General features: G+C 40.8%; 3 protein-coding genes across 5 annotated transcripts in view; all 3 read left to right on the forward strand.

Moving 5' to 3' along the window:
- Nucleotides 1-1844: 1844 nt before the first annotated feature.
- LOC115005372 (potassium voltage-gated channel subfamily G member 3-like) lies at nucleotides 1845-4347 on the forward strand. The gene is made up of 3 exons (XM_029427167.1): nucleotides 1845-1948; nucleotides 2100-3033; nucleotides 4284-4347. Exons 2-3 carry the CDS (start codon nucleotides 2462-2464, stop codon nucleotides 4345-4347), a joined length of 636 nt encoding a protein of 211 aa, XP_029283027.1. The 5' UTR covers nucleotides 1845-1948; nucleotides 2100-2461.
- Nucleotides 4348-5166: 819 nt separating this feature from the next.
- On the forward strand, nucleotides 5167-10667 carry tspan14 (tetraspanin 14). 3 transcript variants are annotated; one of them, XM_029427177.1, is made up of 9 exons: nucleotides 5167-5333; nucleotides 7377-7457; nucleotides 7738-7788; nucleotides 8039-8185; nucleotides 8264-8434; nucleotides 8542-8667; nucleotides 9092-9142; nucleotides 9472-9581; nucleotides 9724-10667. In XM_029427177.1, the coding sequence occupies exons 2-9, from the start codon at nucleotides 7377-7379 to the stop codon at nucleotides 9752-9754; spliced, it is 768 nt and encodes a 255-aa protein (XP_029283037.1). In that variant the 5' UTR covers nucleotides 5167-5333; the 3' UTR covers nucleotides 9755-10667. The 3 variants fall into 3 exon arrangements, with proteins under 3 accessions (XP_029283037.1, XP_029283035.1, XP_029283036.1); XM_029427175.1 differs by having other exon boundaries at nucleotides 5170-5333; nucleotides 9468-9581; XM_029427176.1 differs by having other exon boundaries at nucleotides 5211-5229; nucleotides 9468-9581.
- Nucleotides 10668-11692: 1025 nt separating this feature from the next.
- Nucleotides 11693-12127, forward strand: part of LOC115005373 (E3 ubiquitin-protein ligase parkin-like) — a 5973-nt gene continuing 5538 nt past the window's right edge. The window contains exon 1 of the mRNA XM_029427168.1: nucleotides 11693-12127. This exon is cut by the window's right edge and continues 461 nt beyond it. The gene's annotated coding sequence lies outside the window, so the exon portion shown is untranslated.

A 12127-nucleotide genomic window follows, 5' to 3' on the forward strand; every position in this document is an offset into this window, starting at 1 on the left:
CAGGAATGCACGTGACTGTCGTCGCTGGTGTCTCAAAATGAACGTATTTCAAAATTGAGTGACCGATAACCAGAGTTGGCTTCTCAGCTGGTGTTTCACTGAGTGGGGAGAATCTGTTAGAAACAGCAAGCAGTTGGTGGTGAACCGTGGGCTTCTGATAACACTTCTTTCGGACAGTCACCCAGTCTCCCGGCTGTTTGGGCCCCGCCGGGGGACGGCTAACAGGAGATACCACTGGTCGGCCCGCACCGGCTATAGAGGGCTTGCTAATAGCTACACTTGCTAACCGCTGACTAACCATGGTGCGGAGCCTCTCATCTATCCCTCTAAAACTCGCCTCCAACCCTGCATATAAACTACATTTAATACACGTACCATTATCACTAAAGGAGGCAGAGCAATAGCTAAACATGAAACACACCGAGCAGGAGAGAGCAGAAGAGGGAGATGCCATCGCTAGCTGCCGAGCTACACTATCTAACGTTAGCAGAGCCGAACGGAGCGTAAAGAATTGAGGATTTAGCAAGAGTCGCTAAGAGAAGGAGGATAAGGAGAGAGTTGTAAGTGCTTAGGAAGTACAAGTATAGGTTTAGATAGATGACAGGTAATTAGCCGATGTGATCAAGAATATAACAATATTAACTGGGTCGAGCTGGAGCTGCCGAAGTATGCTACCAGCAACACAGAAACATTAACAACCGGAAATGACGCGCTTACCGTAACAGCGTGACAGTGTTTCCAAGTATTCAGTACATATATATATATATATATATATATATATATATGTACAGATGACGTACAGTCTGTATACTTACTGGTGTACATACAGCTTCCTCCCCAGTGTGGATGTCCAATAGATGGTCGCTGATCATACAGGTATCCTCAGTTCTGTCAGTGGCTTCATTCACCAATTTGCTGAAAAACTTCACACGGCGATTTGCCGACTATGATCCCAAAAAAGCAGGTTTGAACTGCTCAGTAACCCATTTGCAGCTGACGTGGAAAGCGCACCAACCAACATACAAATGGTGCTGATTGAACTCCAATGTAGTGACTCATTCAAGGCAACGTATGTCTCTGTGGGCGCTGCACAGTTTCCACGTTTCATCCTGGACACAATGCCCCAGCTGCGTACCCAAGCTGCCCAAATGCTCTCTATGTCTGGCAGCACATACCTGTGTGAACAACTGTTCTCTTTGATGAAGATAAACAAAACATCACACTCGTTTTACTGATGAACACCTTCACTCAATCCTGAGGATTTCCTCAACTTAAAGCCTGACCCCAAACATTGATGAACTTGCATCCAAGATGAGATGCCAGGTATCTGGCTTAGACGAGTGTGCATGACAGAGCAGCACACTGAGCTTTAATGTGTTTCCTTTTTGCACTTTTTTCTAAGAGGAGGAGAGGAGGATGAGAGGAGGAGCGGATGAGAGGAGAGGAGAGGATGAGAGGAGAAAGCATAAGAGGAGGAGAGGAGAGGACAGGAGAGGAGGAGGAGAGAGGAGGAGAGGAGAGGGGGAGGAGGAGAGGGGGAGGAGAGAGCATACGAGGAGGAGAGGAGAGAGCATAAGAGGAGAAGAGGAGGAGGAGAGGACAGGAGAGGAGGAGAGAGAGGATGAGAGGAGAGGGGGAGGAGGAGAGGGGGAGGAGAGAGCATAAGAGGAGGAGGAGAGAGAGGGTGAGAGGAGAGGAGGAGGAGAGAGAGGATGAGAGGAGAGGGGGAGGAGGAGAGGGGGAGGAGAGGAGAGAGCATAGGAGGAGGAGAAGAGAGGAGGATGAGAGGAGGAGCGGATGAGAGGAGAGGAGAGAGGATGAGAGGAGAGGAGAGGAGGAGAGGGGGAGGAGGAGCTGCTAATCTTCAGACTCAGAGACACAAAGCAGAAGAGGATCCAGGCAGAAACAAATCTCTGCTGTTTGTTTGACGTCTTCTCGCTGAGATCCGGTGAGTTTTTAAACACAAGCTGTTCAATCACAGACGACACGTTCAATCTGTCACACAATACTTTCAGTGTTAAACTGTAAATGTTCAATAATGGAGAGAGAACCATTTAATTCAATAGGTCACTTACACTGTAGAGACATTTTTATTTCAGTCAGCGCCAAATAAGTTTTTCAAAAGATTATAAGACAGAAGAGCTGCTGATGGAAACGTTTGAAAACAAGATGTAGTATGGAAACAGCACGTTTTCACAGAAGATGGAGTTTGGGAGCTGATTTCCTGTGACAGTAACGTGGAAGCAGCAGATGGAGTCTGGAACATTTTTAACAAAAGCAACATGTGTTTGGATGCAGCAGCCGGTGGTTTCATTAAAGAAGGATGATGTCAAAGCAGCTTCAGCTTTTAACAGTCACGTCAGGATGTTCAGAAACAGTTTGACGCTTTAATAAGGAAAAAGATGCAATTATCACAGAAGATCAAGTTTGGAAGCAGTCTGTGATTTTAAAGTAAATTGAGATGAAGTTTGGAAGTCTTTGCACCCTGAATGTCGGTGGTCGCAGGTTTTCCTTCCCGGCGGAGCTGATGAAGAGTCTCCCTCTCAGCAGGCTGAGCCGGCTGCATCGCTGTGTGTCAGAGAGTGAGCTGTTGGAGCTCTGCGATGACTACGACTGCGACAGGAACGAGTTTTTCTTCGACCGACACTCAGAAGCCTTCAGCTTCATCATGCTGTATCTGCAGCACGGGACGCTGCGTTTTGTGCCAGACATGTGCGAGCTGTCCTTCTATAACGAGATGCTGTACTGGGGTCTGGAGAGCTCCGACCTGCAGCCGTGCTGCCAGCGACGCCTCAACGACCGCATGTCCAACTGCTTCGTCCACTTCTTCCCTGAGGAGGGGCCACAGGGCCCAGAGGAGTTCGGGAGCCGCTGGCTGGAGACGATAAGGAAGATGTTTGAGGAGCCCACATCCTCGCTGCTGGCTCAGGTCCTCGCCTCGGTGTCGATGCTGTTCGTGGTCATCTCCATGGTGATGCTGTGTGCCAGCACCTTACCTGACTGGAAGACCGCCGAGACGCTGGACCAGCACAGGTAAGAGGACACGTCCGAGACCACCTGAGGACAATGCATACATATACAACATATACAGTAGGTACTCTTTTGAACGGTGGGACCAAGTCATTGTTTTACTAAGTCACAAGGAAGTCCCAAGTTTAAATAAAAGCATCTCTAAGAATATGACTAATAATAATAGTAGTAGCAGTGGGCGTCAAGCAGAAAGACGGGGACAGCCCCGAGCCTTGAAGCCACAAGTCATGATCCAGAGGATGAGAGGAGAGAGGTGTCCCCCGGCAGTCTAAGCCAATAGCAGCATAACTAGGGGCTGATCCAGTAGCCTTTGTTCCGATCAGCCTCACTGATCAGTTTTCTTACGGCTTCACAGCTGTTGAGTCCTTCAGTTCTCGTCACGCTGTGGAAATATTCTTACTTTCACTATTAAACACAGCCGTGAGTTCTGCTGTTGATTTCTTACGATATGATTCCACCAAACGTTTAAGCGATCTCCGATCACCATCATTCAACAGTTTCTTTACGACCACATTTCTTCCTGAAGACGATGGTTCACCACTATCCTTCAGGTTTAATAATGCGTTGGACACTTCTTAACCTGATTCTAGTAGTTTCAGAAATCTGCTTAGTAGTTTTCTTTGCTTGATGCAGAACAATACTTTCACCCTTCTGAAACTGATTCACATCTTTCCACGACCACAGGGTGTGTGTGTGTGTGTGTCTTCACACATGGTTGTTTAAGAAATGAGAAGTTCCTCACCGCATCAGCTCGGGTTAAACAACGTGTTGCCAGCAGAAACATATTAATCACTGCAATAATTATCCAATGGAAGCTCTGACTGATCTGCTGAGTTAAATCCAGGTGGTGACTTTTCTTTGGACGGGCCGTGTATGTGTATACATATATATATATATATATATATATATATATATATATATATATATATGTATACATATATATATATGTGTATACACATATATATATGTGTATACTGAAGGAACTGTCTGTGAACAAAAAGAAAAAGCGTTTAAAAGTGTGCCACATTACTGGCCCTGTTTCCATGGAGACGGTGATGGGATGCTTGAGAGGAGTCGTCACGGTAACACACACACACACACAAACATTCAATATAAATTATATTTATATATATTATATTTGGCTCTGTTGGCAGAGGTTATGAAAGAATAAGGTTACTTTTATATATATATATATATAAATAAAATAAAGAATCTTTAATGCAACACGATAAACGTTTGTTTGTTTTCTTCAGAGTGACCCAGAATCTGTTCCATCACCATGGTGACGGGAACATCGGGTCACAGTCTCCATGGTAACAACAGGAGATTCATTCATTCGGCTGCCATGGCAACCTGTGAGTCACTTTATATATATATATATACATATATATATATACACATATATATATACACATATATATATATATATATATGTATATATGTATATACATATATATATATATATGTATATATATATATATGTATATATGTATATATGTATATATGTATATACGTATATATATATATATACATATATATGTATATATATATATGTATATATATGTATATATATATATACATATATATATATATATATATATATATATATATATATATACATATACATATATACATATTAATGGATGTGTAAGACTCTGTGGTGTACTGTGAGAAATTTAAACACCTTTCTTTGAAAAAAATATAAGTTTCCTGAATTTATCCATCTCCTTAATCCTTAGATCCTCATTTATTCATTCTCAGTCAGTCATTCATGCATCAAGTTCATTCGTTTATTCAATCATTCATTCATTCACTTGTTCATTCATTCATCCCATATGGTCCGTGGGACAGAAAAAGATAAATTATCATTATTATTAACAAGTGCCAAAATCCACATTTAGAGGTTTATTTTTTACTAACATTGTGTATTTGTGTCTGCAAATGTCCCCTAAATGAATTAAGGATAATAATAATTGTCTTAATGTGAGTAATGGGGGGGGGGGGGTCTCATATCAATTAGTTAAATATTGACCCTCTTCCCCTGCACGGCCTGCAGTACTACACTTGGCCTATGGGGGGGAGGGGGGCAGCAGTGCACCGCTCCTGCGTTCACTCGGCCCCAAATATCTACCAAAGAAGAGGAGCAGTGTTTTTGTTTCTGGCGGAGCCAGCAGAAGAATTCCCGTTATCAGCAGCAGGGTGTGTTAGTTTCACTAAATGTAACCATTAAGTTAGTTTATATTAATACAAATACATAGAAATATATACACGTGTGTTTTATTAAAGCTGATCTGAAGTCTGAGGTAAGACTAACTCTGTTTCCGGTCACTCCTCTTTTAGTTTACAGTTAGCATTAGCCTGTTAGCTCTGAACAAACTGAAACTCTTCAGGAGCTTTATCATCAACGGTCCTTACCAACCCTTAACGGTCCTTACCGGCGCATTAACGGTCGGTATTCGGTACCGTACGAATTGATCGGCCTCTCCGGGATTTACCAGAAAGAGGCCGAAAACAGAAAAGCGTCTAACTAGTGAATTTACATCCGGAGTTACAGACAGATTAGCTTCCGTTAATGTTCCGGGATATACAGTTTAGTGTTAAAGCCTTCCAAGTAAACACAAATAATGTTCTTGTAATACTTTTGAATGTGTTGGAATAATAATTATATTTTTTAAATCATCAAATCAAATTTATTTGTATAGCCCAATATCACAAATTATACATTTGTCTCAGTGTGCTTTACAGACTGTACAGGATACGACACCCTCTGTCATTAGACCCTCGCATCGCACAAGGAAACACTTCCTAAAAGAAACCCCATAATTAAAGGGGGAAAAATGGAAGAAACCTCAGGGAGAGCAACTGAGGAGGGATCCCTCTCCCAGGACGGACAGACGTGCAATAGATGTCGTGTGTACAGGATAAACAACATAGTACAAATACAACATTTGACAGAAATTATGTTGTGTTGAAAAAGAGAAAGTTTGGATGAATCCAGGATAATGTCAAAAAGGCTTCCCAGTGTCCAGCAGGCGCAGCAGGCGCAGCAGGCGCAGCAGGCGCAGCAGGCGCAGCAGGCGCAGCAGGCGCAGCAGGCGCAGCAGGCGCAGCAGGCGCAGCAGGCGCAGCCACGATTCCTGATCCTGACGTAAACTTTATCAGTGGCAACCTGTCACATGAGAGACAGACACTCCGGGGATGATGCCCCGGATGATGAGTTAGTAACAAACATTTACATAAATGCATACAGATAGAGAGGGAGGGGAAGAGAGGGAGGGGAGGAGAGAGGAAGAGAAGGAAGAGAGCAGGGAGGTGTCCCCCGGCAATCTAAGCCTATAGCAGCATAACTAGGGGCTGATCCAGGGCAAACCTGAGCCAGCCCTAACTATAAGCTTTATCAAAAAGGAAAGTCTTTAGCCTGCTCTTAAATGTGGAGAGGGTGTCTGCCTCCCGAACACAAACTGGAAGCTGGTTCCACTGGGAGGAGCTTGATAGCTGAAGGCTCTGGCTCCCATTGTGCTCTTAGAGACTCTAGGAACCACAAGTAACCCTGCAGTCTGGGAGCGTAATGCTCTAGTTGGTTTATAAGGTACTATGAGATCTTTAAGATATGCTGGAGCCTGACCATTAATTGCTTTGTAAGTCAGGAGAAGGATTTTGAATTCTATTCTGTATTTTACCGGGAGCCAGTGCAGAGCAGCTAATACAGGAGTAATATGATCCCGTTTCCTTGTTCTAGTCAATACACGTGCCGCTGCATTTTGGATCAACTGAAGAGTCTTAAGCCACTTTTTGGGACAACCTGATAACAATGAGTTGCAGTAATCCAGCCTTGAAGTAACAAATGCATGGACTAGTTTTTCTGCATCATTTTGAGACAGGATGTGTCTTATGTTTGCGATGTTACGTAGATGAAAGAAGGTTGAAGTTTGTTTTATGTGGGAGGTGAATAGTGAACACCACATAGAAGTGTTGCACATCATCAGAAAGCAAGTGTCAAGTTCTCTCAGCTCATAAATCTGTACTACAGTCTCAGCTCAGTTGTATGTTTTTCTCCAACATACAATGAATGTTCTTTTGCAATTCAACTTGTGTGTGTTCATACTGTTCGCCATGTTATCTAAGAAGTAAAGGAAGCCTGCCTGTCTGTCTTCCCCCGGGATCGTGAGAGCGGATTAGCACCAGTGGGTCCCAGGCTCTTTCATGCGTTACTTTCTGGTGACACACTGGTGGAAGTGGTGTGAAAGAAAGAAATGAAAACAACAAACACTTTACTGGTGATGTGTTACATGACATAGTAAATGTAAATAAGAGAAAATAACTGCTGTTTGTTGTTACTCTGACAGATGTATTACTATCGATATGACAGTGCTGAGGTCAGCTGCTGCTACAAATACCTCATGTTCAGCTACAACATCATCTTCTGGGTGAGTTACACCTGTACACATGTACACCTGTATACATGTACACCTGTACACATGTATACATGTACACCTGTATACATGTACACATGTACACATGTACACCTGTATACATGTACACATGTACACCTGACACAGAGCCGTGTTTTCTTGCAAAGCTGTTTCCTGTCTGCTCGTCAATAAACAGGAAGTGATGTCAGTGTCTTCCTGTGTGGTTGATTGAGCAGGAAGTCTTTCTTTCTTGCATCTGACTAACCTCTGGTGTGTGTCTGTGTTTGTGTTGCAGCTGGCTGGAGTCGCTTTTATTGCCGTTGGTTTCTGGGCGTGGAGTGAAAAGGTGAAGAAACACTCAGAAATAATCACATCAACCATAAAATAAATTAAACTGTATTCATCTCTTTCATTTAAAATAGATGTATGTATACATGTACGAACCCCATGTAGTTCGTAATTGTTATCATTTCTTTTTATAATAAGAATAATATCTTTTATATTTTAAAGTAATTTTACACATATCAGATCATATGTAATTATCACATCATATTAAAATCTAAAAGTCAGACCTCTTGTACTGTTATGGTTTACAGGGAGTCCTGTTGGATCTGACCCAGGTGACCCGGCTGCATGGTTTCGACCCTGTCTGGTTAGTTCTGGTGGTTGGCGGAGTCACCTTCATCCTGGGCTTTGCCGGCTGTGTGGGAGCTCTAAGAGAAAACATCTGTCTGCTCAAGTTTGTGAGTTAAAAACATCTGTCTGCTTGAGTCTGTATGGTAAATGTTTACGCTAAGCCCGTTCTCATGTTTTTGGGTCAGTTTTCTGGTGTAATCGGCTTCATCTTTGTCCTGGAGCTGACGGTGGCGGTGCTGGCGGTGGTTTTTCAGAGTCAGGTCAGAGAGTGGATCAACAACTTCTTCCTGGCAAACGTCAAAGCGTACAGAGACGACATTGACCTTCAAAACCTCATCGACTCTCTGCAGAGGATGGTAACTCGTTACTGTGAAGGCTTTCAGATACCTTTTAGTATGGTTCTTCTAACAGAACTTCTGCAGGAACCTTTAGTTAAACCTTTGTTATCTTCTTCTTCTAACAGAACCACTGCTGCGGAGCTCAGGAACCGAACGACTGGGATCTGAATGTATATTTTAGCTGTAACGGGACTCATCGCAGCAGAGAGAAGTGTGGGGTTCCTTTCTCCTGCTGCAACGCTGATCCTTCTGTGAGTTCATCACTGATCAATGCTGCTAAAGTTTATCTGCAGTACGGATGAATCTGCAGATTATTCTCTAATTTATTTGTTTTATAAAATGTCAGAAAATAGTGAAAAATGTCTTCTTCTGTCATTTTAATATAAAACAGAAAAGGAGCAAGTCAGCAGATTTGAGGCTGAAAACAGACTTTAGGGCTGTCAGAGTTCCGTGCTGTCGGACCAAAAGTCAGGGGCATCTAGGAGCGCGATTAATCTGCGTTAATATTTTTAACACGTTATTTTTTCTGTGGTTAATTAATCGAAATTAACGCGTTAATTCGACAGCCCTAATAATAATATAAATGTATGTCATCAGATTACATAATATAGTAGATTTACATTTAAAGCTGCCTGGTGCGGTCCCGTTGAAGTGAACAGGTTGTTTTGGTTTCAGGACTCGGTGGTGAACACTCAGTGTGGCTACGACGTGAGAAAGAAACCCGAGGTGAGGTCACTTCCTGTTCTTTAAATGTAACTTCCTGTTTGAGAAGGCATTTGCGCCCCAAGTCCTTAACCTGCGTATTTATATTAGTTTGGGCTCGTGTTGTCAATTTTCACAACGAATGATGATTCTTATTGGATGACGGATTGAAACACAATAAATAATAATCACGGACTTGTTGTGCAAAGGAGGCGAGCATGTTGGAGTAGGCGTGTCTACGGGAACACGCTTCGCTTTAGTAACAGATTTACAAGTTTAAAGGCTTATATTAAACCCTCAGTGTCAGATCAATATCCAGATGGAGGTTTAACATTTGATCTGTGTGCAGACAGAGTGGAGCGAACACATCTACACTAAAGGATGCATCTCTGCGCTGGAGGACTGGCTACCTGGAAATCTGTACACCGTGGCCATCGTCTTCATCGTCATTTCTCTGCTGCAGGTAGGAAACCCTCTGCACACTGCTGCTACTTCACAAACACTTAATGAACTTTCCTCATAGAGGTATTAAAAATGTAGGTGGTGTTCACATTTCAATACAAAGTCCTACTGTGTTAATGCTTTACTTGTTCCTCTGTGGGCAGATGGTGGGGATCTACCTGGCGAGGACTCTGATCTCTGACATCGAGAAGGTCAAATTCAGCTACTGAAGCCACACGTGCAGGGGGGGGATCTAAACACAAAGGGGTGGAGTCTAAACATAAAGGGGTGGAGTCTAAACGTGCAGGGTCTGTACCCACATGGGGGCGGGGGTCTAAACGTGTTACCTAACCAAGTTTCTTCAGTCCGACGTGCCTTCTTCTTCTTCACTTCCTTTCCAGTTCGATGACCTTCTGAAGACCTTGTTGCCATGGTAACTGAAAGTTGAAAAGATACATCTAATAATCTTCTGCTTTAAAATGTAACGTGACGCTCTGCACCAGACTGCCTTCACTTCCTCTGCCGTGTTTAAACTGCAGCTTCAGGCGTGTTTCTGTTCTGTGCCTCCAACTTTGTTCTTCTTCTGTTTCTGAACTTCCTGTGAGTCTTGAAATTATTCAGTTTTCTGTGATTTACTGGAGACAAATGTATGTTTGATAAATGACTGAAATAATTAATTGATTATCAATATTTGATCAATCAGTTATTGAAATAGTTTCAGATGAATTGAATCGCCCCAAATTAAACAAAACATTAAAACATGTCTTTTAGAGGCTTTCATTGGACGGTCAGAAACCACAGAAGAAGAATCAGTTTCCTGCTCCTTTCGAGCTTCAGGTCATGTAATCGCGTGTTTGATTAAATATGAAAACTTAATGGACACTGGATTCATGTTAACGAGCTTTGAATGAATACATTTTTTTGTTTAAATGTTTTCTATGCTAAAGATTTCAGAATGTTTGAGCCAATCAGAACAAAATTCTGAATTAATGTTTAAATTTCTTTATTTTAATGATTTAAAGAATTTTAGTCTGAAGGGATTGTTTTTTTATAAAGTTAATTTTATGTCTTTTTATATTCATAAAAATAAAAAAGAAACTTGGTCGGAGTCTGTTTCATATGTTAATTACAATTATTCTTTTAACTGATGAAGGTTAAACAGAATTTAAGTAAACAAACTTATTCAAAACATTTGTGTGTATACAGTATAAATCACTGGAAATAAAACTTCTCTGCTTTTGATATTTAATCTCTTTCACATGTTATTACCTACATGTTATTATATATATAATATATATATATATATATATTATATATATATATTATATATATATATTATATATATATTGTATTATATATGTATATTATATATATTGTATTATATATGTATATTATATATATTATATTATATGTATATTATATATTATATTTATATATATATATTATATATATGTATATATATATATATATATATATATATATATATATATATATATATATATATATATATATATATATATATATATATATATAAACCTTTGACTCAGGGGACATTTAAAGGGTTACGGCTGTAGTTTTATAAAAAGACAAATGCTGCTTAAAATTATCGTCAAAACTACAAACATCCAGATTTGAAATGTTTCTGTTCAGACTATAAACCATGATTTAGATTATTTAACAGCTTTGTTGTATATTACGTGTATCTCTGCACTTTAAATATATATATATATATATAAATATACATATATATAAATAGATATATTTATATATCTATTAATAAGAGCCTAAAAATCTTTCTTTTAAAAAAAGCCTTTTCTTAAAACCTTGTGTTGTCTTGTATTCTGTTGAGATTGCTTTTAGCCATGAAAGGCCCTTCACAAATAAAATGTATTATTATTATTATATATAATATAATATTCATGTATTTCGGCAGTTTTCATTTTCATTTGAATCTTTATAATATTTGAACAATCATACATCAACTTCCTTTTGACTTCAGAGCTTGTGTTCTTTGGTTTTAACTTGCGTCCCGCCCTCTTCAGATCTTAAGACACCCTAAAGTCCAGAAGGCCTCACGGTGAGCTAAACAGGGTGGAGCAGAATAAATGAACACATTCATTTCCGCCAACAAGTAGTGACAAAACAATAAACAGAGACGAGGGAGACATAATAATTCTTTATATGTATAATTATTATATTAGAAAAGCACAAACGTACTTTAAACTCTGATTCTTGTTGTTCAGAAGTTCACGAGCTCAATGTATTTCTAAATACCAAAGAAGGTCAAATATTAAAACAATTATCAACAGGTTTAAACTTAAAAATAAGTCTCATCTTCTCCCCCCCTCTTTCCTCCCTTTAGTCCTCCCCCTCTCTTTCCTCCCCCTCCTCCGGGGGAAGCAGGCGGAGTCGGAAACGAGCAGTCGGTCCGTCGTCTCTGCGGCTCCGCAGCTTCTCCGTCTCTGTCTCTGTGTCGGATCCTCCGGTGAGCGGTTCTTCTTCTTCTTCCAGCCCGCAGGAAAGCGGCGGATCTTCGGCCTCGTACGGCAGGACAGACCCGGATCGGCT

This window comes from Cottoperca gobio, unplaced genomic scaffold (assembly GCF_900634415.1).
Source record: "Cottoperca gobio unplaced genomic scaffold, fCotGob3.1 fCotGob3_295arrow_ctg1, whole genome shotgun sequence".
NCBI lineage: Eukaryota > Metazoa > Chordata > Actinopteri > Perciformes > Bovichtidae > Cottoperca > Cottoperca gobio.

Coding starts and splice junctions, on each gene's coding strand:
- tspan14 (XM_029427175.1), top strand. CDS start 7,377: ATGTATTACTATCGATATGACAGTGCTGAGGTCAGCTGCTGCTACAAA. Junction 8,186..8,263: donor ACATCTGTCTGCTCAAGTTT/GTGAGTTAAAAA, acceptor TTTTTGGGTCAG/TTTTCTGGTGTAATCGGCTT. Junction 9,582..9,723: donor TCGTCATTTCTCTGCTGCAG/GTAGGAAACCCT, acceptor CTCTGTGGGCAG/ATGGTGGGGATCTACCTGGC.
- LOC115005372 (XM_029427167.1), top strand. CDS start 2,462: ATGAAGTTTGGAAGTCTTTGCACCCTGAATGTCGGTGGTCGCAGGTTT. Junction 3,034..4,283: donor GAGACGCTGGACCAGCACAG/GTAAGAGGACAC, acceptor TGTTTTCTTCAG/AGTGACCCAGAATCTGTTCC.